The 23301-nt window shown below is 34.8% G+C and overlaps 2 protein-coding genes across 2 annotated transcripts; both read left to right on the forward strand.

Moving 5' to 3' along the window:
• The first annotated feature begins 188 nt into the window (after positions 1 to 188).
• On the forward strand, positions 189 to 10523 carry LOC114537449 (adhesion G protein-coupled receptor E2-like). Its single transcript, XM_028558493.1, has 7 exons — positions 189 to 192; positions 408 to 524; positions 1520 to 1636; positions 2532 to 2648; positions 3399 to 3515; positions 3796 to 3912; positions 10387 to 10523. The coding sequence occupies exons 1-7, from the start codon at positions 189 to 191 to the stop codon at positions 10521 to 10523; spliced, it is 726 nt and encodes a 241-aa protein (XP_028414294.1).
• Positions 10524 to 15248: 4725 nt separating this feature from the next.
• Positions 15249 to 21478, forward strand: LOC114537450 (low-density lipoprotein receptor-related protein 2-like). The gene is made up of 7 exons (XM_028558494.1): positions 15249 to 15363; positions 15571 to 15660; positions 15957 to 16076; positions 16824 to 17202; positions 19023 to 19402; positions 20328 to 20447; positions 21366 to 21478. The coding sequence occupies exons 1-7, from the start codon at positions 15249 to 15251 to the stop codon at positions 21476 to 21478; spliced, it is 1317 nt and encodes a 438-aa protein (XP_028414295.1).
• Positions 21479 to 23301: the final 1823 nt, after the last annotated feature.

A 23301-nucleotide genomic window follows, 5' to 3' on the forward strand; every position in this document is an offset into this window, starting at 1 on the left:
ATTCTATATATGAGTGTCCATTAGACGACAAGTCTTAACTTTTTGACATTTCCAAAATTGCAGCAAGGATTAGAACTGCATGATCACTGTGACTTACCTTACCATGATTTTAAATAATTTATAATAGAGGTATTATTGAAATAAGTACAGGCATGAACACACAGCTCTTGTTGTTTTCGGTAACAAAAATGAGTCAGTCGCACCCTCACGCATGATTGTTAACACCTTACAATAATCGCCTAAAGTTTTACTAGTTTATGCAACTTGTTGACACTCAAGTCCATGAGCAGCACAACATTTTCAGCCGTGTTTTGATTAATCAAAAACATATTGGTTGTTTTTAGAGTTGACCAAAAGTAATTTCGTTATTTCTTATAAATTATCGCATTTTTGTCCAAACTTCCTAGATATCGATGAGTGTTTAAATAGCCCATGTGGATTCAATACAAACTGCACAAACACCTTTGGTTCTTACATGTGTAAATGTCAAACAGGATATGAGGGAAATGGAACAAATTGTACAGGTACAGTACCAGTTTCTGTGGAGATTCACCATTTCACCATTCACCTTTTTAAGATTATGTGACACTTCACTCCGTGTAGAATAAAGGTAATTAAAGGTCTTAACTTCAATGAGGAAATAAATCACCACAGCTAGAAAGAGCATAACCAAATTTTTATAACACTTTTTTTACAAAAAAGCATGCAAAATTGCCAATTTCGCATGGCTATATTTTTCTTACTTTACAATATCTTGCAGCTAAACTTGGTAATTTTACTAAATTTAGTACGCACTTTTCAGAAATTTCCTTTTTGTTGCCTAAATCAAAAGTTGGTCTATTATGCAATTAATAAACCGAAACCGTTAATAAACCGAAATGATCAGCCAAATATCATTCAAAAACTCGCAAACAAGATAAATAATTAGGATTATTTAAATAAAATTTCGCCTACGTATTGCGGAACTTGTGGTTAGAGCATTTTCATTGAGTGAGGTGATCAAGACATCCACATCTAAAAGCTGTTCCTGAATGAAAACAAACTACTTTTCAAGTCGTCCGAACACTAGCGTTATCTTAAGATGCATGATTAATCAAAATCTAACGGACTTGCTTGGCAATTTTGATGACATCAATTTCTGTATAACAGGTTATATTATATGGCTTTTCTAAATCCTCTATTTTGATTGGTTGATGAGCGGTGCGTAAAAACCCATATCCGGACCGTGGTCCGTATATTCCGTATTTGGACCAATATCCCGGATGTCTCATGCAGTTCAGCCATATAATAAACAGATTATTGCCCTCGCTTGTTCGATCTGTACTATGGAATATCAGACCGAGGCTAATCACACCTCACGCTCGGTCAATAATCAGTTAATATCCAGATAAATTCGTATAATTCCAGGACTGGATTATCTGACATCGTTTGATTAATGGAGTGTAGGCTGAAAATAGATTTAGTAGAGTAATATTAAAAGTAAGCGATTAATAATTTCGTCCTTTTTTTCTATATAAAGATATTGATGAATGTTTGTCTAACCCATGTGGTTTCAACGCAAACTGTACAAACACTGGTGGTTCGTACCTTTGTGAATGTAAAACCGGGTATGAAGGAAATGGAACAAATTGTACAGGTATAAGATCTGGTTATCAATCGATATTTTCCATTTATAGGCATTTTCAGTCATGCGGTTCATTGCCACTTTTTTTTCTTTAAAAAGCTTATGAGCAAGTTGTATTCTTATTTAATAGTTATTCACATGATTCCTGAACACCCATATTTCTAAACCAAGCCGAAAATCTTAAAAAACAAGAAAAATGGGATTCTTATTAAACTGAGTCGTATGAAAACAGAAACGAATTTGCAATTATTTTCGCATTAGATCAAACGCTTAGATACGAAGTCGTGACAACCTGCTGGCTGCTAAGTGGCATTCGCTATCACAAATTATGTTCTATAATATAGTTTCATGGCCTTCCAAAACTAGCCTGCACGGGCGTTGACACGTCTAACGGGGAAAGGCGATTCTCCATTACCGCCCGCTTCATCCGGGCAGGCAAGGCGGCTTTTGAAAGTCTGCCCATGCGACCGTCACCGGCCTTTGAAACAAATCGCGCGTACGTAACAAAGCCCTCGCGGGTGTAGAGGACGTAATGGAGAATCGGATTTATACAGGGTGTCTCAAAAAAAACGCAACCACTTAAATATGCAAAAATATTAATATTGTTCGGGTTTGCACCATAGTTCGGCTAAAATTACTTTTAGCATTTTAAATGAAGGATTAAGAGTGCTTATCCATTTCGCTTTAGAGCTGTATTGATGTTCTTGCATATTTAAGTGGTTGCGTTTTTTTTTAGACACCCTGTATAATACGTCTCCATATTAGCGCAACGTTAGCTAATAATTGCGATTTTTTAAATCCGATTCCGATTACATTTGACGCCAGCTAATGAGAACGCACTGCCCAAGCGCACTTGCGCACGTTTATATGCGCCCAGGGTATCTTAAAGCAACTTGTATTTTTACAGATATTAATGAATGTCTGACAAATCCTTGCGATGTTAATGCAAATTGCACCAATAGCGATGGTTCGTATGACTGCACTTGTCATGTGGGATACGAAGGCAATGGCACAATTTGTTCAGGTAAATTATTTTAAAACTTGATAAAAACCAATGCTGGCAAATGTTATATAGAACAGGGCAGTCTTTAGAAAAATCTCAAAGAGAGGTTGTGGTGACCTTCCTACCTTGTGATGCGTTTTTAAATAATCTCTCGAGCTTCTCTCTCCTGTCAGCAAATTCCTCGTACCGTTTTAAAAATTTAGGGTTTCACCGTATATATACGCATCTCAAATTATCTCTGAACAAAACTTAAAGTGGCAACAGAAATACTTTTTTAAATATAATTTCAATATTATTAGTCTTTTTTTACAGAAGTGCCGGAACATAAGAGTTAAGTACAATAAAGGGATCAAATCTCTCGTGTGTCCTGAAGCAGGACGTCCGTTGATTATTTTAATATGTGTTTGTATGAACAGAAGTAAAAAAAATGCATTATTGCCGTATTAATACAGTTAAGTGTTATTTTTAGTAAAATACGCCAATGATGCATAGCTATATATGCCTGAAAAGTTGACAAAATTTATCTTAATGCATCCCCACGCATGCATGTTAAGGCAGGCGCACACTAGAGCTATGTGCTTAACAAAAAGTTATTCGTGGCCACTGGCGTAATCCAGTTGCTCTCGTGCGCGCGCGACTATACCGGTAGCCTGCAACGCAGACATATATTGGGATATACCCCAATATATAGTCTGCGTTGCAGGCTACTATACCGGCGACTTTGGTCATTCGGCAAATATCTACAGACACTGATGTTTGATAATTTTTCAGATGTCAATGAATGTGAAATGGATCCATGTGGTTTTAATTCCAACTGCACAAACACCAACGGGTCGTTTATTTGTGAATGCCAAACTGGATTTGAAGGAAATGGAACAAATTGTACCGGTAAGACTTTACTCACAAGATATATTTTAAAAGGTTTTGATGTACGGGTAAGGTTATATTGCCATGTTTTTACCACTTTCCGTTTTAAAGTAAAGCAAGACAATGCACTTCTTAACGTTTCGACGAAAAGACAGCAGCATATTTGCTACTTGATGCAGAGCTATTTACATATGCAGGATAAGCAAAGAATTATCTCATCACAATGAATATATACAATATGTATAATTACAAGATATCGCCAAAACTGGATGAATTAAAGAAATCAATTAATTTTTTTCAGACATAGATGAATGTCAGTCATCCCCTTGTGGTTACAATGCAAATTGCACCAACATTGATGGTTCTTATGACTGTGAGTGCCAGACTGGTTATACAGGAAATGGAACAAACTGTACAGGTATATAATTATAAGCTAGGTGCATCGCCTTTTGTACAATTTTGTAGTCAACATTTCATGCACAATATGGAAAGAACTTTCTTGTGCGATAATATTGTGTTGACAAAAGTAGGTAACCCCCCCCATATAGCGAGGAAATCACGCACCGCGTGGACCCCACGCGGGACGTCGGAAACTATCGGATTTTCCCGAAGATATGCGTGGTCTCCACGCAGGATGAGAGTGCGAAGTTTTTAAGCGTAATTAAGTACACAGAAAAGATTGGCGAGGGAAATATTTTATTTGTCAGGTTACACATTTCGTATATTAACATTTTAATGGTATTTTCATAACATTAGGACTGTTTATTTTAAAAGTTCGTTTTCTATGTATGCTTTGCGATGCTTCCCCTCTCAGTTCATACTTTAATTTTTATCAGTTGTTCGTAACATGTGTCAATATGCCCATAACGAATGCACGAGCGCCATATTATTTCCATACACCAATTGTCATGTTATCGACAAGGGCATCCAAGATTTCATAACGTTTGTCAATATATCGATGACGAACGCAAGCGTGCCAAATCATTCGAATAAACCGTTTGTTTGTAAATGTTTGACTTTCATTCCAGATAGGTATCCATCTTTCTTTTGCCTTTTCCGTCAGTTCATTTAGAATTTTATTTTCAAGACTGGAAAAACACATGTCGATACGTTGTATAAGTTCGTCCTTCCATAAAAATCTGATGTTGGCTGTCATAATGTCGAATGATAAGTAATATGCTGTAGCGTTTTCACAGTAAATGAAGCATCTTCGGTTACAAGATCCGCCTATTGTTAACGAAACTCAAACCTAATAGCCCTTTTAATGTTGGCGATACTGGATAGTAATGAATTGATCAGACAATAGAGGGATTAATGTGAATATAATTAATTACGCTAAAAGCATTGCATTGAAACGTTTCCCCTGGTTAGTTTGCTAACAAATATTATACACTAAAGGATTCGGGGTAAAAATTTTTTACTCAATTTACTAACCCTATTAGTGAGGTGGCTATTTTAATATTAGCGACACTGGGATAATAATGAATTGATCAGATACAGAGGGATTAATGTGAATATAATTAATTACGCCAGAAGCGTTGCATTGAAACGTATCCCCTGGTTAGTTTACTCATAAATATTACACGCTAAAAGATGATTCAGGGGAAATAAGTTTACTCAATTTTCAAACTATTTGCCGTAATGCATAATTTGACTGAAGTGACTCTTTCACAGTGACATTGTGAAAACAAACGAAAGTACGTGTGAGGAATAGTAACGATTTAGTTCATTGATGATGAGAATAATGTGTGTATGATTAATATGAATTATTAATATCATAGAGATTTCGTTTACGTTCTTTCGAAAATTTGGGGGTTCTTAAAAAAGAACCGGTTTTTTTCTTTTTCTTCTTCTTTTCCTTGCTTTAAATCTTCTCCAGCTACATCGAGAAGGCCTCAACTTCGACTTTGGCACAGTCTTGGTACGCCCAGGCATCCAAGAGTCTGCCACAGGTCTCTAACCAGCCCAGCTGATCAAACAGTTTTTCTGCTTTGGGGCAGCCAAAGCATTCCAAATTAACTGAAGGGATGCTTAGTTTTTTAGAAAATCCCTTTCAATAATTCCGCCTTGTAGGCAATCGTACAGTTTGCGTTCTTTTTATTTTCCTGTAGAAATTATCCACGATTGCCTCCAACTGCGAAATATGGAATGCTTTGACGCCCTGCGGCACCCCAAACGGTAGTTTGTGGATTTTCTTCTGTACGAATTTGCACGCCTTTTGGTCTTTTTCACTTAAATCCGACCAACGAAGCCCAATGTTAAAAAAAGAAGGATTGCCCGTAGGTATCCCCGACTTTGATGATACGGAGCTCCTTGCAGCGGAATTCAATTCCTACTCGAAATCCGTCCATATCCACGACAGCTGCGATGTCATCTTTGCAAGCCATTGCGAACGATGAGCGTGATTTGTGAGCTGACTCAAATATAAAGCGAATTAATTTCGAAAGTGGCGTGCCGTTCATATATCGTAATATCTCGTTAATCTCGTTCATATCTAGTTAATATCTCGTAAACTTTTCATGAAGTTTTTGCGATCGTCGCTGCACAAACCCTCTCCAATGCCTCGTCAAAGTACATACATATGCGGCCGGAAAGAAGAAAATTTCAGATATGGATTAACGATTTTAACATTTATTTGTCTTGCAATTAGTTACAGCAATAAATAATAATTTCTTCTAAAACGTTTTTTTACCATTGGACTAAATTTAAAGTCTAATTATCATCATCGTCATAATCTTCACTGTCTTTATTTTCCTCGTCATCATCAATCTCGTGGTCGCTTAAAAGTCTTTTAACAAGAAACCTTCTCTTATCAACTGCAGCTTCTATTGCTTCTTCTGGCTCAAAATCATCATTTTGAATAAACGCATCTTTTGTGTTCATTATTTTCTTATGTACTGGATTTTCTTTAGTTGTCTTATCCACAAAAGGCGCTCTAAGTAGATATTTTCTAATTCTTTCTGGAGTCTAGGCATAATATTCAAGTAAGCTTTCTCTTTAGCAGAGTGCTCATCGAAACCTCTGTTTATGAGGCGTTCTTTCATTTCCTCGAAAGCTGTGTTACTTCTTTGTTTTGCTTCTTCTATTAGTGGTATCCAGGGATCCATTTCCTCTCCAGATTCTGAGTCAGTCGCCGTCGAACTTCCAGACTGCTGAGTAGAAGTTGTTGAGACATCGTCACGGAAATCTCTTTCTTGACTGTCCGAGTCTGTTTGAGACATGTTTTTTTCTTGTTCTCGTAATGGACAGTATTCCTGTTCGTGTCTACGCTGATTGTAACCGCGATTAAAGTATCTTCCGCAAAATTGGCAGCTCATTCCCTTAGCACTGGAGGCGTGAAAATGCCTTGTTATCGAGCAGTAATGCAGTTTTATGAGCAAATGAGCATGTGCTCATGAGCAGTTATGAGCATGTGCTCATCTGCTCATCGCATAAAATGGCACCCGGTTCATTGAAATTTTTCAGGCCCAATATAATATAATTTATATTGTTCAATTTAAAAAAATAATGTCGGTTGCAATTTTATGCGATGAGCAGATGAGCATCTGCTAATGAGCAGTTATGAGCATGTGCTCATCTGCTCATCGCATAAAATTTGTAATCAACGCGTTGCTTGGACCATAAATTAAGATAAGGATTAACGCTTGTAACAATATAACTAAGTAGAACAATTTTACAAATATCTTAAACATTTGTCTGGGCAGGTTTTTTCCATTTCAAATTAGAGGTGGAATATCGGTTACAAATTTTATGCGATGAGCAGATGAGCACATGCTCATAACTGCTCATTAGCAGATGCTCATCTGCTCATCGCATAGAAATTGCAACCGACATTATTTTTTTTAAATTGAACAATATAAATTATATTATATTGGGCCTGAAAAATTTCAATGAACCGGGTGCCATTTTATGCGATGAGCAGATGAGCACATGCTCATAACTGCTCATGAGCACATGCTCATTTGCTCATAAAACTGCATTACTGCTCGATAACAAGGCATTTTCACGCCTCAGTGCTAAGGGAATGAGCTGCCAATTTTGCGAAGATACTTTAATCGCGGTTACAATCAGCGTAGACACGAACAGGAATACTGTCCATTACGAGAACAAGAAAAAAACATGTCTCAAACAGACTCGGACAGTCAAGAAAGAGATTTCCGTGACGATGTCTCAACAACTTCTACTCAGCAGTCTGGAAGTTCGACGGCGACTGACTCAGAATCTGGAGAGGAAATGGATCCCTGGATACCACTAATAGAAGAAGCAAAACAAAGAAGTAACACAGCTTTCGAGGAAATGAAAGAACGCCTCATAAACAGAGGTTTCGATGAGCACTCTGCTAAAGAGAAAGCTTACTTGAATATTATGCCTAGACTCCAGAAAGAATTAGAAAATATCTACTTAGAGCGCCTTTTGTGGATAAGACAACTAAAGAAAGATCCAGTACATAAGAAAATAATGAACACAAAAGATGCGTTTATTCAAAATGATGATTTTGAGCCAGAAGAAGCAATAGAAGCTGCAGTTGATAAGAGAAGTTTCTTGTTAAAAGACTTTTAAGCGACCACGAGATTGATGATGACGAGGAAAATAAAGACAGTGAAGATTATGACGATGATGATAATTAGACTTTAAATTTAGTCCAATGGTAAAAAAACGTTTTAGAAGAAATTATTATTTATTGCTGTAACTTAATTGCAAGACAAATAAATGTTAAAATCGTTAATCCATATCTGAAATTTTCTTCTTTCCGGCCGCATATGTATGTACTTTGACGAGGCATTGGAGAGGGTTTGTGCAGCGACGATCGCAAAAACTTCATGAAAAGTTTACGAGATATTAACTAGATATGAACGAGATTAACGAGATATTACGATATATGAACGGCACGCCCACTTTCGAAATTAATTCGCTTTATATTTGAGTCAGCTCACAAATCACGCTCATCGTTCGCAATGGCTTGCAAAGATGACATCGCAGCTGTCGTGGATATGGACGGATTTCGAGTAGGAATTGAATTCCGCTGCAAGGAGCTCCGTATCATCAAAGTCGGGGATACCTACGGGCAATCCTTCTTTTTTAACATTGGGCTTCGTTGGTCGGATTTAAGTGAAAAAGACCAAAAGGCGTGCAAATTCGTACAGAAGAAAATCCACAAACTACCGTTTGGGGTGCCGCAGGGCGTCAAAGCATTCCATATTTCGCAGTTGGAGGCAATCGTGGATAATTTCTACAGGAAAAAAAAAGAACGCAAACTGTACGATTGCCTACAAAGGCGGAATTATTGAAAGGGATTTTCTAAAAAACTAAGCATCCCTTCAGTTAATTTGGAATGCTTTGGCTGCCCCAAAGCAGAAAAACTGTTTGATCAGCTGGGCTGGTTAGAGACCTGTGGCAGACACTTGGATGCCTGGGCGTACCAAGACTGTGCCAAAGTCGAAGTTGAGGCCTTCTCGATGTAGCTGGAGAAGATTTAAAGCAAGGAAAAGAAGAAGAAAAAGAAAAAAACCGGTTCTTTTTTAAGAACCCCCAAATTTTCGAAAGAACGTAAACGAAATCTCTATGATATTAATAATTTCATATTAATCATACACACATTATTCTCATCATCAATGAACTAAATCGTTACTATTCCTCACACGTACTTTCGTTTGTTTTCACAATGTCACTGTGAAAGAGTCACTTCAGTCAAATTATGCATTACGGCAAATAGTTTGAAAATTGAGTAAACTTATTTCCCCTGAATCATCTTTTAGCGTGTAATATTTATGAGTAAACTAACCAGGGGATACGTTTCAATGCAACGCTTCTGGCGTAATTAATTATATTCACATTAATCCCTCTGTATCTGATCAATTCATTATTATCCCAGTGTCGCTAATATTAAAATAGCCACCTCACTAATAGGGTTAGTAAATTGAGTAAAAAATTTTTACCCCGAATCCTTTAGTGTATAATATTTGTTAGCAAACTAACCAGGGGAAACGTTTCAATGCAATGCTTTTAGCGTAATTAATTATATTCACATTAATCCCTCTATTGTCTGATCAATTCATTACTATCCAGTATCGCCAACATTAAAAGGGCTATTAGGTTTGAGTTTCGTTAACAATAGGCGGATCTTGTAACCGAAGATGCTTCATTTACTGTGAAAACGCTACAGCATATTACTTATCATTCGACATTATGACAGCCAACATCAGATTTTTATGGAAGGACGAACTTATACAACGTATCGACATGTGTTTTTCCAGTCTTGAAAATAAAATTCTAAATGAACTGACGGAAAAGGCAAAAGAAAGATGGATACCTATCTGGAATGAAAGTCAAACATTTACAAACAAACGGTTTATTCGAATGATTTGGCACGCTTGCGTTCGTCATCGATATATTGACAAACGTTATGAAATCTTGGATGCCCTTGTCGATAACATGACAATTGGTGTATGGAAATAATATGGCGCTCGTGCATTCGTTATGGGCATATTGACACATGTTACGAACAACTGATAAAAATTAAAGTATGAACTGAGAGGGGAAGCATCGCAAAGCATACATAGAAAACGAACTTTTAAAATAAACAGTCCTAATGTTATGAAAATACCATTAAAATGTTAATATACGAAATGTGTAACCTGACAAATAAAATATTTCCCTCGCCAATCTTTTCTGTGTACTTAATTACGCTTAAAAACTTCGCACTCTCATCCTGCGTGGAGACCACGCATATCTTCGGGAAAATCCGATAGTTTCCGACGTCCCGCGTGGGGTCCACGCGGTGCGTGATTTCCTCGCTATATGGGGGGGGTTACCTACTGACAAAGATATATTTATATGATTAATTTTTAAAAAAAGGTTTTTTGCACTAAAATCATTCAGTATCTCCCTACAGATATTAATGAATGTCAAACAAATCCTTGCGATGGAAATGCAAATTGTACTAATAAAGATGGCTCGTATGTGTGTACCTGCCACGAAGGCTATTCTGGAAACGGCGCTAGCTGTACAGGTAAACCTTGGGATATATGAGAGTGTATCAGTACAATATACTTTAAGATTTTACCAAAACTTGGTTGTTTCATTATAAATCCGGAATTGCATTGTACGAAATGTTGCCTCAGTTTTTCTAAGTGTTATGAAGAGTGTGCTATGCATATACCATGCTAGCATTCCTATAACACTTTCTTGGTGTGAAAAAAATTCTTTACCTGAACAAACTTAATGTACGTTTACATTAAAATGATGTAACTTTACCTAATTCTTTAGGTAATATTATACTTTACGATAGGGTTAATGTACACCTACATAGTGCTATTCCTTAAAATTTCGTATAACATTTCACCTATGAAATAGGAGTTTCATGTATGAAATAAACATGTTCATATATGAAATTAAACACTTCATACATGAAATTTGATTTTCACATAAGAAATGCTACTTTCAAATAATATGAAATTTATTTTTTTAACATGAGTTTTCGTATGTAAAAAACAATTCACAAATGAAATTTTTGGCTTCAACAAATGAAATAATTTAAACTGTGTATGACGTTCATTTAAACATGTGAAAAGTAAATTGTATATAAATGATTTTGGTTTCACATTAATCACCAAATGTAAAATTTTGGTTTCCCATTAATCAGATATGAAATTTTGGTTTCATGTGTGAATTTTAGTTTCACATACGAAATTTTTGGTTTCACATATGAAATTATCTAAATATCGATATCATGCATATGAAATTTTACGTTCACATGTGAAAAATAAATATCATATAATATGAATTGCTACTTTCACATATGAATTTCAATTTTTTTATATGAAGTTTTCCTATATGTAACACGATTCATATACATGAAATCTTGCATCTTTGCGTCTTGCATCGATCTGGCTTCTTTGATAAAATGATTTAAATCGTCACCATTCATGTCATTAAATTTCTCCTGTACATGTGAAAAAAAATTCATATAGGAAATGCTAGCTCCACATGTGAAATTTGTTTCACATATGAGTAATTTTAATCTGATACATATGAGATTTCTTTCACATGCGAGATTGTAAAAAGTTCATAATTTATCAGTTCAAATTTTCATAACATTGCGTTTTTTTTTCGTGTTACCCATCTTTTATTGTATAAGGAATTTTGGTTACCTATGAAATTACTTTCGAGTGCAAAGCTGTTTATGAAATGCCTTGGTCGCTACAGGAATGTTATCAAAAGCGGAAAACACGCGTTATATTTAAAACTAGGAAAATTACAAGTACGGCAGTTGTATCTCAATACACGTAATGCGTCAAAATTGGACGGCCAGTCCCGATTGCTACCCGGAGAGTGCTAGATCGGTATGCTCATATTACATCACGTCTCGAACTTTTTGCTGGCTATGGTGGTAAATGCCAATGGTAATTGGTAAATATGGTTTGGGAAACTTGTTTTCGCATCAAAAATTTAATATATATCCGTGTGGAGTATTCGAAATATAGATGTAAATCTGTGGATTAAGAAGCATTCTTTGCTGATGATTTGTTCATGTGGTCTAGTAAAGAATGGTTTTAATTAAAGAAGTTAGTCAGGTATTTAATATTGTTTGTGTTGATCACTTGATCTTTATATATATATTCGCTTTTATAACTCGTCGCCCAAAATCACGGTAATCACAGATGAATCACGGGGAATTTGTTCAATTTATATTGATTACTCTTAATTCTTTTTCATATAACAGTAATATGAAAATACGAGGGAATTTATATTGTTGCTTATGTTATTTTTTACACATGAAAGTATTGATGGGAAAGCCATTTCATGTCTGAGTCTCACTCAGACTGACTTAAAATCATTACATACAGTCATCAATCTCCAGGATTAAGATTTTTAAAATTTTGCGGTTTTCAATTAGCTGAAATTTAAGATTTGTTCCAGAGTACTGTTTTTGAGAAAAGTAGTAATGCAATTATTTTTTCTGCAATTAGTTGATGCCTACACCACCTGCTTTGGTGGACAGAGCAAAAAAAATAATAAAAATGGACAAATATACTGTTGGTGGCCATTGATTTAGAAACGCACCAGGAATCATCTTTGTCTGGCAAGGAAAATAAAGACAAACAACTTGATCACTATTGTGAAGTACGCACCACATTCAACACAACATTCAACACAATAATCAACAAGATGTTCAAGTTCACCATATGACTCATTTCTATCATTCAAACATTCTAAATTCAAATATTGTTTAAAACCCTGTCCAAACATTTATTAAAAGGTTAATGCACTAAATTTGTCAATTGGAGAATAAACTTTATACCTTGTAACAAAAGAGATGAAATCAACTTAACATGTGCCCAAAAAAGAGATTTTGTACCAACATTTTTATCAATAAAAATGCAAAATGATAAAATGATAAAATTAGCAATAAAAATATTGGTGCAAAACCTCTTTTTTTGGCACATGTTGATTTTGTCTGTTCTGTTACAACCTATAAAGTTTTGACTCCAATTGATTTGTTTAGTGCATTAATTCTTTTAGTAAATGTTTGGAATGTGTTTAAACAATATTTGAATTTTGAACGTTTGAACGATGGAATTGAGTCATATGGTGATTTTGAATATGGTGTTGATTATCCTGTTCAATGTTGTATTGAATGTGGTGCTCACTTCACATTGGTAAGTTGATCTGGCTAAAGTTCAAATGATAATATGGTTAATATGTTTGACCTCCTGTAAATTTAATAGCTACTAGCATGACTTTCCCTTAGCCATAGAAGCTTTGTATACTATAGTGGTGATAAAGCTGGTAAATTAAGTTTTGTGTAGCTAGCAATATAGTCTTGTATGATGAAATTAGTTTATAATATGAAAGTGAGATAACATGAGTGCATTTGAATAAACTGATATATTTACTTTTTATTAGAATGTGTGAGGCAGAGCAGTGAAGATAGTGAAAAGGAATGCTATGTGCAAACAGATAAAGGATGAAATCATGAAAAATGGCATGTAAAGGAAAAATAAAATTAAACTTGATAAGTGTTGTTCTTGAAATGTTAGCTAAATTGTTTTTTTTCAATTTTATAAATAAATATATCTATGTATTTAAAATGGTTATCTTTTGTATTTAGATTTTTATGGTATAAGTTTTAATCCAATAAATTCAATCCATATATTGAAATTCACTCATGCAGTCATTTATTATCTTGTAACTATTTCATATGTGAAAAATTTCATATTTGAAATCATTTCATATATAAATATTCTTTGATAAAAATCATATAAATTATATGGAATGATTTCACATGTGAAATTTTCATATAGGAAGTGTTTCAATTCCACATGAGGTTTCATATATGAAATCCTTGTGTGAAATTTTCATAGGGGTAGATATGTTTACACTCGAACAGTGAAAATCTACACATAAGTTGTTGTATGATTACTCAACATACCTGAATCTAAATCAAATACCAAAGTATGTCAATATACCTGAATCTGGTGCACTTGATGCAAAGTAAACACTCGGATATAAACAGCGAAATCATTGTAAATTTACTTGCTAAAGGTGTATTTTTATCTAATCATGGTGTTGAAGATTGCAATGCTATAGCGTCAACTTACACCTAAATAATTGTACATGTGTACGAATTACGAAATGCGGTCAGTCATGTTAATGTACTCGATGTAATATAATAGAGTACCATTACACCTTTTACAGTATCACAGCCACTGATCTGAATTAAAATAGAAACAAGACGCCTGTTCTGGCGTTAACTCCGGCGCACGTGCCAGTCTTCAATATAGAGCTTCTGAACATAAACAATACAGTTCATATTCGCATTTAGATGCCTTGCGAACCTAAATGTTCGATCGCGAAATTCAGAAGCACATCGTACTTTAAAAAGTATAGAAGTTAAATCGTTCAAGAATGTAAATAAACGGTATGATACATTCGCTTTGTCTTACACTTTGCCTTTGGAATTCTCGCTTATATAGTTATATTAAATCTTCAATCCTGTGCAAACTACGACGAGTCAAAGCGCCCATACACGACCACATCATCTTGTTAAACGGCGAAATAGCAGCGATATTACTAAAATAGGACCAGAATCTACACGTATTAAATATATTCTTACCCCAATTCAGTCTAAACTTAATCGAAAAGCATGAAAAGAACGGTTTATTTGTTCCTCTTGGAGGAATTGCCGTATCATGCGAGCGAAATCGAATCGCGCATCGGAAAATTAGCCAAAGCTGTGCACCACAACTCTTGGGAGACAAGACTGGGACATAGATAGATCCAATCATATACACATTTTAAATACTAGAATGTTTCGCGCCATTACAGACTTGCGACGACGAAAAATAATAAAAAAAAAAACAAAAACAAAACAAAACCGAGGCGAATTTTCAACTCCGTCGCTGACGCCGGAGTAATCAGCGCGCAGTAAGCCCTGATAGAAATAAATTTTGTTCGGCACTGTATAATCATGACCGTATGTCAGTCGCATTTGATGCAAATCGTGTGGATTTGTACGTCTCGTACATGTTCAAGCGACGTTTCCCTATATAGCTAATTAGATAATATTTACATAATTTTTTTGTCATTTTCGTTATAACGATTTGTGATATAAGGTTACAATGCAAAAAGAGATCGCCTGTCAGTGTCAGTTTGTCATTGCTCGAAGCTTCATATTGTTGCAATATTTGGACACCCATGCAGAAATCTTAACGCGCGCCGCCTATTTTCCGAAGTGAACAGTTCTAACGGAAAATGGATCGTTCTTACCTAAAATGTGCAGTTCAAAAAGTGACGCTTTCGACAGAAAATGTCAAATTCTCAATTGTAAAATTTAAATGGTATCATTGGGCACTTTACAAACTCACAGGTTTTTCATCGGGATATCCCTACCCTAGAACTCCATTTACTGTGGAATTATATATTATGTAAAAATTATCAATAACGCTAAATTCGATATTCAGATAATGATATTATTAATGTTTTAATCACGAAAAAATTGGATTGGGGGAAGAACGGTGTATATCCATTCATATCAACCTAATTTAATTAACCTCATCATTTTAAATTTCGACAGACATCGATGAATGTGCGGAGGGAGATCCAAACGGTTCTTACACGTGCGAGTGTTTATTTGGGTTTGAAGGGAATGGAACAAATTGCACAGGCAAGTTCTAGGGTGGTCATTTTTTGAACATTTCTCATTTTCCAATTGCATCAAAGTTTTAGAACACATCACAAAGATTTATGTTACAGACCACTGTCTTTATAAACGTCCGCGACTGGCAACTCCTGCATTGTGTATGATAATTATACGATGTTAAAATGCTAAATCCGTTAACTAGCTACACAGTCATTTCTGTTTCAATCTTTTTTCTTCCTTCAAGTGGGAAATACTGGATTACTTAATTTATTTATTCAAGGGGATCATTTCGTAAATTTGTACAATTATATCGAATATAGATATCAACGAATGTGAACGGGATGCTCCGTGTCATACAAATGCAACTTGCACAAACGTGGATGGATCTTTCTACTGCGCTTGCAAAGCAAACTACAGTGGCGATGGCTTCTTTTGTGAAGGTAATCGCAAGGATTTAGCTGTCATAAGGGCCGGGTTCAGCTGTCATGTAATCTAGGGCGTGTTCTCGGAATGATGTAAAATGCATAATTTTATGAAAAAAATATTGGACGAGAATCTCGTCACGAGATTGAGCGTGATATTGAGAATTAATTATCAAGCCAAAAGTTAGGCTCCAGTGGCAGTTTTAGGATTAGGCAGAATAAATTAAAAAACTTAATTTTAAAGTCAAAATACTTTAATAACAACGCTATTGATCATGGATTTCTAAAGAATATTTTAAAATAATCTGCCAATGCGATTACAACTTTCGAGGTCTGGTAAATTATTCTGCCTAGCCCTGAATCCCGTTAACCAGGGGCGCTTTATACGGTAAAACTACTTTATTGAGTAGTTATTTTCTTATTTATTGATTTTAAATTGATTTTAAAAAACTATTATTTTATATTTAAGACTTAATAATTACAGAACGCCAGGAATTATTTGTAAAATTGACGCAATAATTACATATAGTCTTAATTACAAATACCGGGAGTTATAATATTTTGCAAATTTGACGTCATAATTATTTCTATGTGGCTAACCAATCAAAGCGGAGATTGTATATAAATTACAGTGAATAGTAATTATAGATATGGGTTATTAAAGTCTTTTTAACGTTTAACGGCGAGTGTTGTAGGTATTTTGAGAGTACGGTGAGAGTTTGCCTATGTATTCTCTATAATAATTATTTTTTGAAATTTGGGTAGTGTTGACGTGCAAAGTGGAAGCCATATACTATGCAACAACCGATGCTATCAAAGGCGTATTCTCTGACGGTAACACAACAGTGACCATATTATCCGCAACCGACGTGAAACTAAATTATGATTCTGGGACTAAAAGACTCCTCTACTACGATGGCACCAGTCTGATCACAGTTAAACTGGACGGAAGTAATGCAACCACGATAGCATCTCTCACGACCATCTCTCGGTTTACAGTAGATCATGTAACAAGAAAGGTCTACTACGTTACTGGACTATTCAAATCACTAAATGTTATTGACTTGAATACTGGAAATACAACGAAGCTTAATCCAACCAATATTGCTAATGTTGTCGACTTGGATAGTGATCCAGATAACAGGTGCGCAAATAATTAACACGTGAATGAATAAAATTAAATTATAATATATAATAAAACAAAATTTTGATCTACTCGCTCAAAAATTTGTTGCTCGTCACTTTGAGAGATGCAATGTCCCACGTTTGTTGTGACTCCTTTATGCAACATTCTAATTTTAATAAAGACTTATACATACATATACATACATTTATAGTCGGTGCTACGCGCCTTGTCGGCAATCAGCTAATAGATAAATTAACTAGAAATACATGCATGCATGCAGCAACCCCTCGCCTCAGTTAAACGAAATTAGTTAAGCATAGGGATGGTTACATGAAAGAAAATTTATGTGGGTTGAGGGTTTGGAGGGTCCGTGGTATGTGAGAAAATAAGTTTATTTGTAGTCATAGCGACTCGCAACCGCCCTATATTTTCAAAGAATAAAAGTTTACCGTCATATTTTTGTGAAAAAATGGCAAAAATACGACAATATGTTCGTATCTTTTTCTGCAAGTTAAGTTACTCATCTATAGTCAGTGGTTTGGTAAATTATTTTAATTATTAAATACCATGAAATATATGAAAACGGAATTTATAAATTATTATAAAAACGGAATTTATAAATGAAATTATAATGTCATCAGCTCATTTTTTTGATATGGTACGAAGGTCATATCATTCAACAGAGAAAAGCAATCTGCAGACATGAATGGTTCGGCGTTCAACGCCTCTTCAGTGCAGCTTGGTACATCTATATATACACATGCATGATAACGACTGTATTTACGTGTTTCAACAAGGAACCATCAAAATTTACAGCCAAAATTGTCGCAATGTTTCTGAAACTCATAGAGGAATCAACTCGGACGAATTCGATTTCCCAGGACCTAAAAATTGAGTTCCAGGTTTTAAATGCATGCGGCGAAGTTAAATGCGATTAAAATTTTAAAAGAATGATGAGCCCCAAATTAGTTTCGTATCAACTCTTTTAAACTACAGGGGCCGGTTGTATGAAAGCCGGATAGCACTATCCACCGAATAGTGGTTTTTTCAACCGTTCTAAAAATACTCAAAGAGCCATAAAATTTCAGCTTCGTAACCAACAATTATTAAAGATGATTCTCAATTAATTAAGGAATACTAAGATTTAATCAAAGTTATACCCAAAAACGGGCAATCTTAAAGCAATTGAAAAAATCACTATCTAGTGGATGGCGCTATCCAGTTTTCATACAACCGGCCCCAGATTGATAACTTGCACTATACACGCGTGCAAGGACTACTTTCAATGTAAAATGTGTGAAATGGTATAATTCGTCCAAATTATGGTATAAGGGTATAAATTGTATAATTCGTTAATCTGTGTATCTTTACGACCCCACATCACTGATGTCATCTTAAACTGCATGGACATACTCTAGCAAACATACCAAACCAATATGCAGAAAGAAAAAAAAATATCCAAGTCTGGCGATCAAGTTAAAAAAAATATATTGCACCAACCCCAAGATGGGTCAATGCCGTTTTAAATCACCAAATTCTTGCGTTCATGGCGACGCGCAGTGTTTTTTTTTCATTTTTTAGATGACTGGAAGTTTATCCGTGATTTTCTTTTATAGAGATAGGGCCCAGCTATATATAGTGTATTATAACCACTGTCCAGTATCAATATATTGTTCAGCGAATCGCTCTATAACTCGTGCGATAGGCTTATTATTTCATAACTAACTAACATACTTCAATAAAAAGAAAGAAATACTGTGATTATCATAATCACATGGCTAGGATTTGCATGCTTTTACCATAACTTTTAAATTTGGATTAATGTCTCTCCGTTTTAGTTCCCTTGTGTTTGCTGACGCCAACAAAGGAGACATTGTTCGCTATTTTCTCGACAAAGACACAAATGAAGTTGTTTACCATAACGACACATCACCAAAATATCTGACAGTTGACCCTCAGTATGAAGTTATTTATTGGATTGATTATATCGATGCTAGTGATAGTTATTCTCTTATGAAAACATATTTCAATGGTTCAACGTCTGAAGTCAAGTTCTACCCTGGTACAACGAGTTCAGTAAACGTTGCAATAGGGAAAGATAATTTCTATGTAATGGATAGCACAAGGAAACGTATAGATGTGTTTGACAGACCCAATGCTACTTTCCAATATTCATTTTTTCTCAGTGATTCACCACAAGAAATAACTGTTGTTGAAGGCGAGTAAAACTTTAAAAAAACTTTATTCATAAAAACAATTACCAAGAAAAGGGTTAAAGTGCCTATATCACTCGTGGGATCTTTATGCATTTGTAAAGAACGTAAAAAGTTAGTTAATATATTAAAAGACGTTTTTTGATTTAGTGCAATAATTTCGAAGATACAAGCCTCTAAAGTACCTGCGGCTCCTGAGTCCCAACCTCCTGGGTTTAAACACGGCCATTCAATTGAAACTGCCCATTGTTTACAGGAGCCTGGGACTCAGGAACTGCAGGTAGTTTAAGGGCTAGTATCTTCAAAATTGTTGCACTAAATCAAAAAACTTTTTTAATATATTAACTAACTTTTTACATTCTTTTGAAATGCATAAAGATTCCACGAGTGATATAGGCATTTTAAAAGGCGGCAGGTTCATTTGGTGTATAAACACAGAAAAATCATAGCTCCATTTACGCTACAGTCAATTTTAATAGGGTTCAGGCTACTAATACAAAGGCCAAAATGTGTACGGGTACCCATGTAGCCGTGCTGTGTCACGCCAATAAATCGAGTGTAGCGTAAACAGGGCTCATCAGCAATTTAACTTTATTTGTCGCTAAATATAAAGCACCAATATAGAATAAAGTACATAATTTTTTAACATGTAGCCTAGTTGTTTCATATGTAAAAATTTAAGAATTAGCTTTCTTAGGATAAGAAATAACTAACAACATTCCTTTTTAAACTTACATACTTATAATTTACATAAATACATACTCGGCCAAGTATTGTATTTTGATGTGCAAATGATTATTGAAAAATAATTTTGAGTAAGTGTTTTTGAAAGTATTTAAGCCTTTTATGATCCAAATCAATCGATCCTAAACAAGTTTAGAAGGAAGAATGAATTCTTCACTGACGCACCTCACAACTTATTTTTTTCAGATTTGGATGAATGTTGTGTTGGTGGATATTGTCATGATAATGCAACGTGTACAAACACACCAGGAAGTTATTTCTGCACATGCAAGGAAGGCTATACTGGGATAGGAACTAATTGTGAAGGTACGCAGAGATTTTGTGTAATTTGTTATTTCTTCGGATTCGTCGTGCAAAGCGTTTACACAAAAAGATTTTCCGGATTCAAATGTTTCTGGATACGAAGTTTCCACTTTTACGGATTCAAAGTTTCCGGATACGGCTTAAAACCGAGTACATTTTCTATCAGATTAATTGCTGCGTGTGTAAACAGCAACATGAATCCGGTACTAAAACATTCCGCTTTCGTGATGAATCCGGAAACTTTAGTTCTAGTGTAAACGGGGTCTCAATCATGCAGATATAGCTAGTTCCGAAAAAAAATTATCACTTTTTTGGAAGAAACCAAAATTGCTCAGTATTTTTGAAAAAAAGCGTGGTTTACACTGTCGGAGGAGTTTGATTGACTTAATAATTAAATGAGGGTATCAACCGTTTTTTTTTTCTATGGTCCATACATGGTTATATACTAGCTAAAAGGCTTCGCATTTAAAAATTTCTATATCAAATGGAATGATTATAATATAAAAAACGAAAAAGATGTATTATAACCCTCGAAAACGTACAACCAATTAGTGCTTAAAGAGTAGTGTCTAGTGAATGGTAAAATACAGTAAACATTACCCGTTTTCCAGCTGCAGTTTATAGATTTTCACAGCTTAAATGAAAGTTATATACTTTAATAACATCAAAACAGCTCAAACTAAATCCCGAACTGGCAACTGAAGGGCTAAACGCCGAATGTTTTTTTTTCACAAAATATATTACACAGTGATTTCATTGTTTTATCAAAACTTCAAAGTAATTGCACTTTCCAGAACTCTTTTTCCAGTTAACATGGCTTTTAGCCAATCAGAGGCTCTGAATCTTCTGAAACAAATTATGATTTAATTTATTCAATCTATTCAATATATAGAGCAATAAACACTAAAAATGCCATATTAGATGTTGACGAATGCCTAAAAACCCCCCATGTCATTCCAATCCTACGTCCAATAACACAAATGGATCTTATATCTTCATATGTAATTCTCGATATATACAGGAGACGGATTTAATGGAACAGATTATAGGCCTACACCAGAAATAATGTTTTTCGCAAATGTATGAGTAAAGACAGAAAATGAAAATAAAAATGCTACAACTGTCATTTCAGATGTTAACGAATGCCAAACATCTTCTCCATGTCATTCCAATGCTACGTGCAATAACACAGATGGATCTTATATTTGCACATGTGATTCTGGATATACTGGAGATGGATTTAATTGCGCAGGTAAGACAACGGAAATATTATTTTAACAAATATCTTTAACAAATGTTTGAGAAAAGAATAGTAAATGGAAGAAAAAAAATTTTGCGACTGTCATTTCAGATGTTGACGAATGCCAAACATCTTCCCCATGTCATTCCAATGCTACGTGCAATAACACAGATGGATCTTATTTTTGTACATGTGATTCTGGATATTCTGGAGATGGATTTAATTGCACAGGTAAGACAGCGGAAAGAATATTTTTAACAATTTTTTTTTAAAAAATATTTGAGAAAAAATAGTAGATGGAAATTTGATAATGGTTTGACAGCTACCTATCTCACACTACCTAGCTCAGCTACCCCGACAGCTACCTAGCTCACACGATTGCTCTAATTTCCTTGTTTGTTCTAGTAGTTTTAATATTTACACATGAAATAGTCTTTGCCCACCAACAAGCCTAAGTTGAAGCGGGAAAGAGGATTTTTGACTCTTTTTCATTTGCAATTGTTCACAATGCGGTACACCCAGCTTTTTAATAATTATTTGGTAAAATTTTTTTTTGGGGGGAAACGGTATAGAAAAAGATTTCTACAGATTATCAAGATCAAACTCAATGTTATCCTTTTGAATGTCATCTGTAATATATTTCTAGATATTAATGAATGTGAAACAATTAATCCTTGTGATGTAAATGCAAATTGCACTAATACTGATGGTTCATATAATTGTACTTGTAACATGGGCTATGAGGGCAATGGTTACAACTGTACAGGTAAGGTGAACACAGAATATCGGCATAAACAAAATTATCTGTTATTCTACAGTCAAATTTTCTTTGTCTCTGGTTTCTATCGCAAATCCAAGTTCTGAACGCAAGCGATATTTCTACAGCTGTTTCCCCGGTAGCTATCTAGCTCACAGGAATAGTTTAATTTCCTTGTTTGCTCTAATATAGTTGAATAATGAGAACATTTATTAGTTTTAACGTCGTTCCAACAAGCTTAAGTTGAAGAAAGAAAAAGGATTTGAAATTCTTTTTCATTTGCAATTTTTCGCCATGCATATACTCAGCTTGTTAATAATTATTTGATAAAATATTTAATTTTGGGGAAAAGTACAAAAAGATTTGCACAGATTATAAAAATCAAACTCATTATAATCCTTGCGAACGTCATCTGTAATATATTTTCAGATATCAATGAATGTCAAACAAGTCCTTGCGATGTGAATGCAAATTGCACTAATACAGATGGTTCATATAATTGTACTTGTAACATGGGCTATGAGGGCAATGGTTACAACTGTGCAGGTAAGGTGAACACAGAATATCGGCATAAAGAAAATTATCGGTTATTCTAGAATCAAATTTTATTTTCTCTGGTTTTCTAACGCAAATCCAAGTTCTGAACGCAAGCGATATTTCTACTGCTGTTTCCCCGACAGCTATCTAGCTCACACGAGTAGTTTAATTTCCTTGTTTGCTCTAATAGTTGAATAATTAGAGCATGATATAGTCTTTGGCTTTGATCTAACGTGCCTAGTTTGAGGAAGGAGAGAGAATTTTACATTCTTTTTTCATTTACAAGTGTTCACCATGTTATATACTCAGCTAAGTCAGATGGT

This window comes from Dendronephthya gigantea, unplaced genomic scaffold (assembly GCF_004324835.1).
Source record: "Dendronephthya gigantea isolate DGI-Jeju-01 unplaced genomic scaffold, DenGig_1.0 000157F, whole genome shotgun sequence".
Lineage (NCBI taxonomy): Eukaryota > Metazoa > Cnidaria > Anthozoa > Malacalcyonacea > Nephtheidae > Dendronephthya > Dendronephthya gigantea.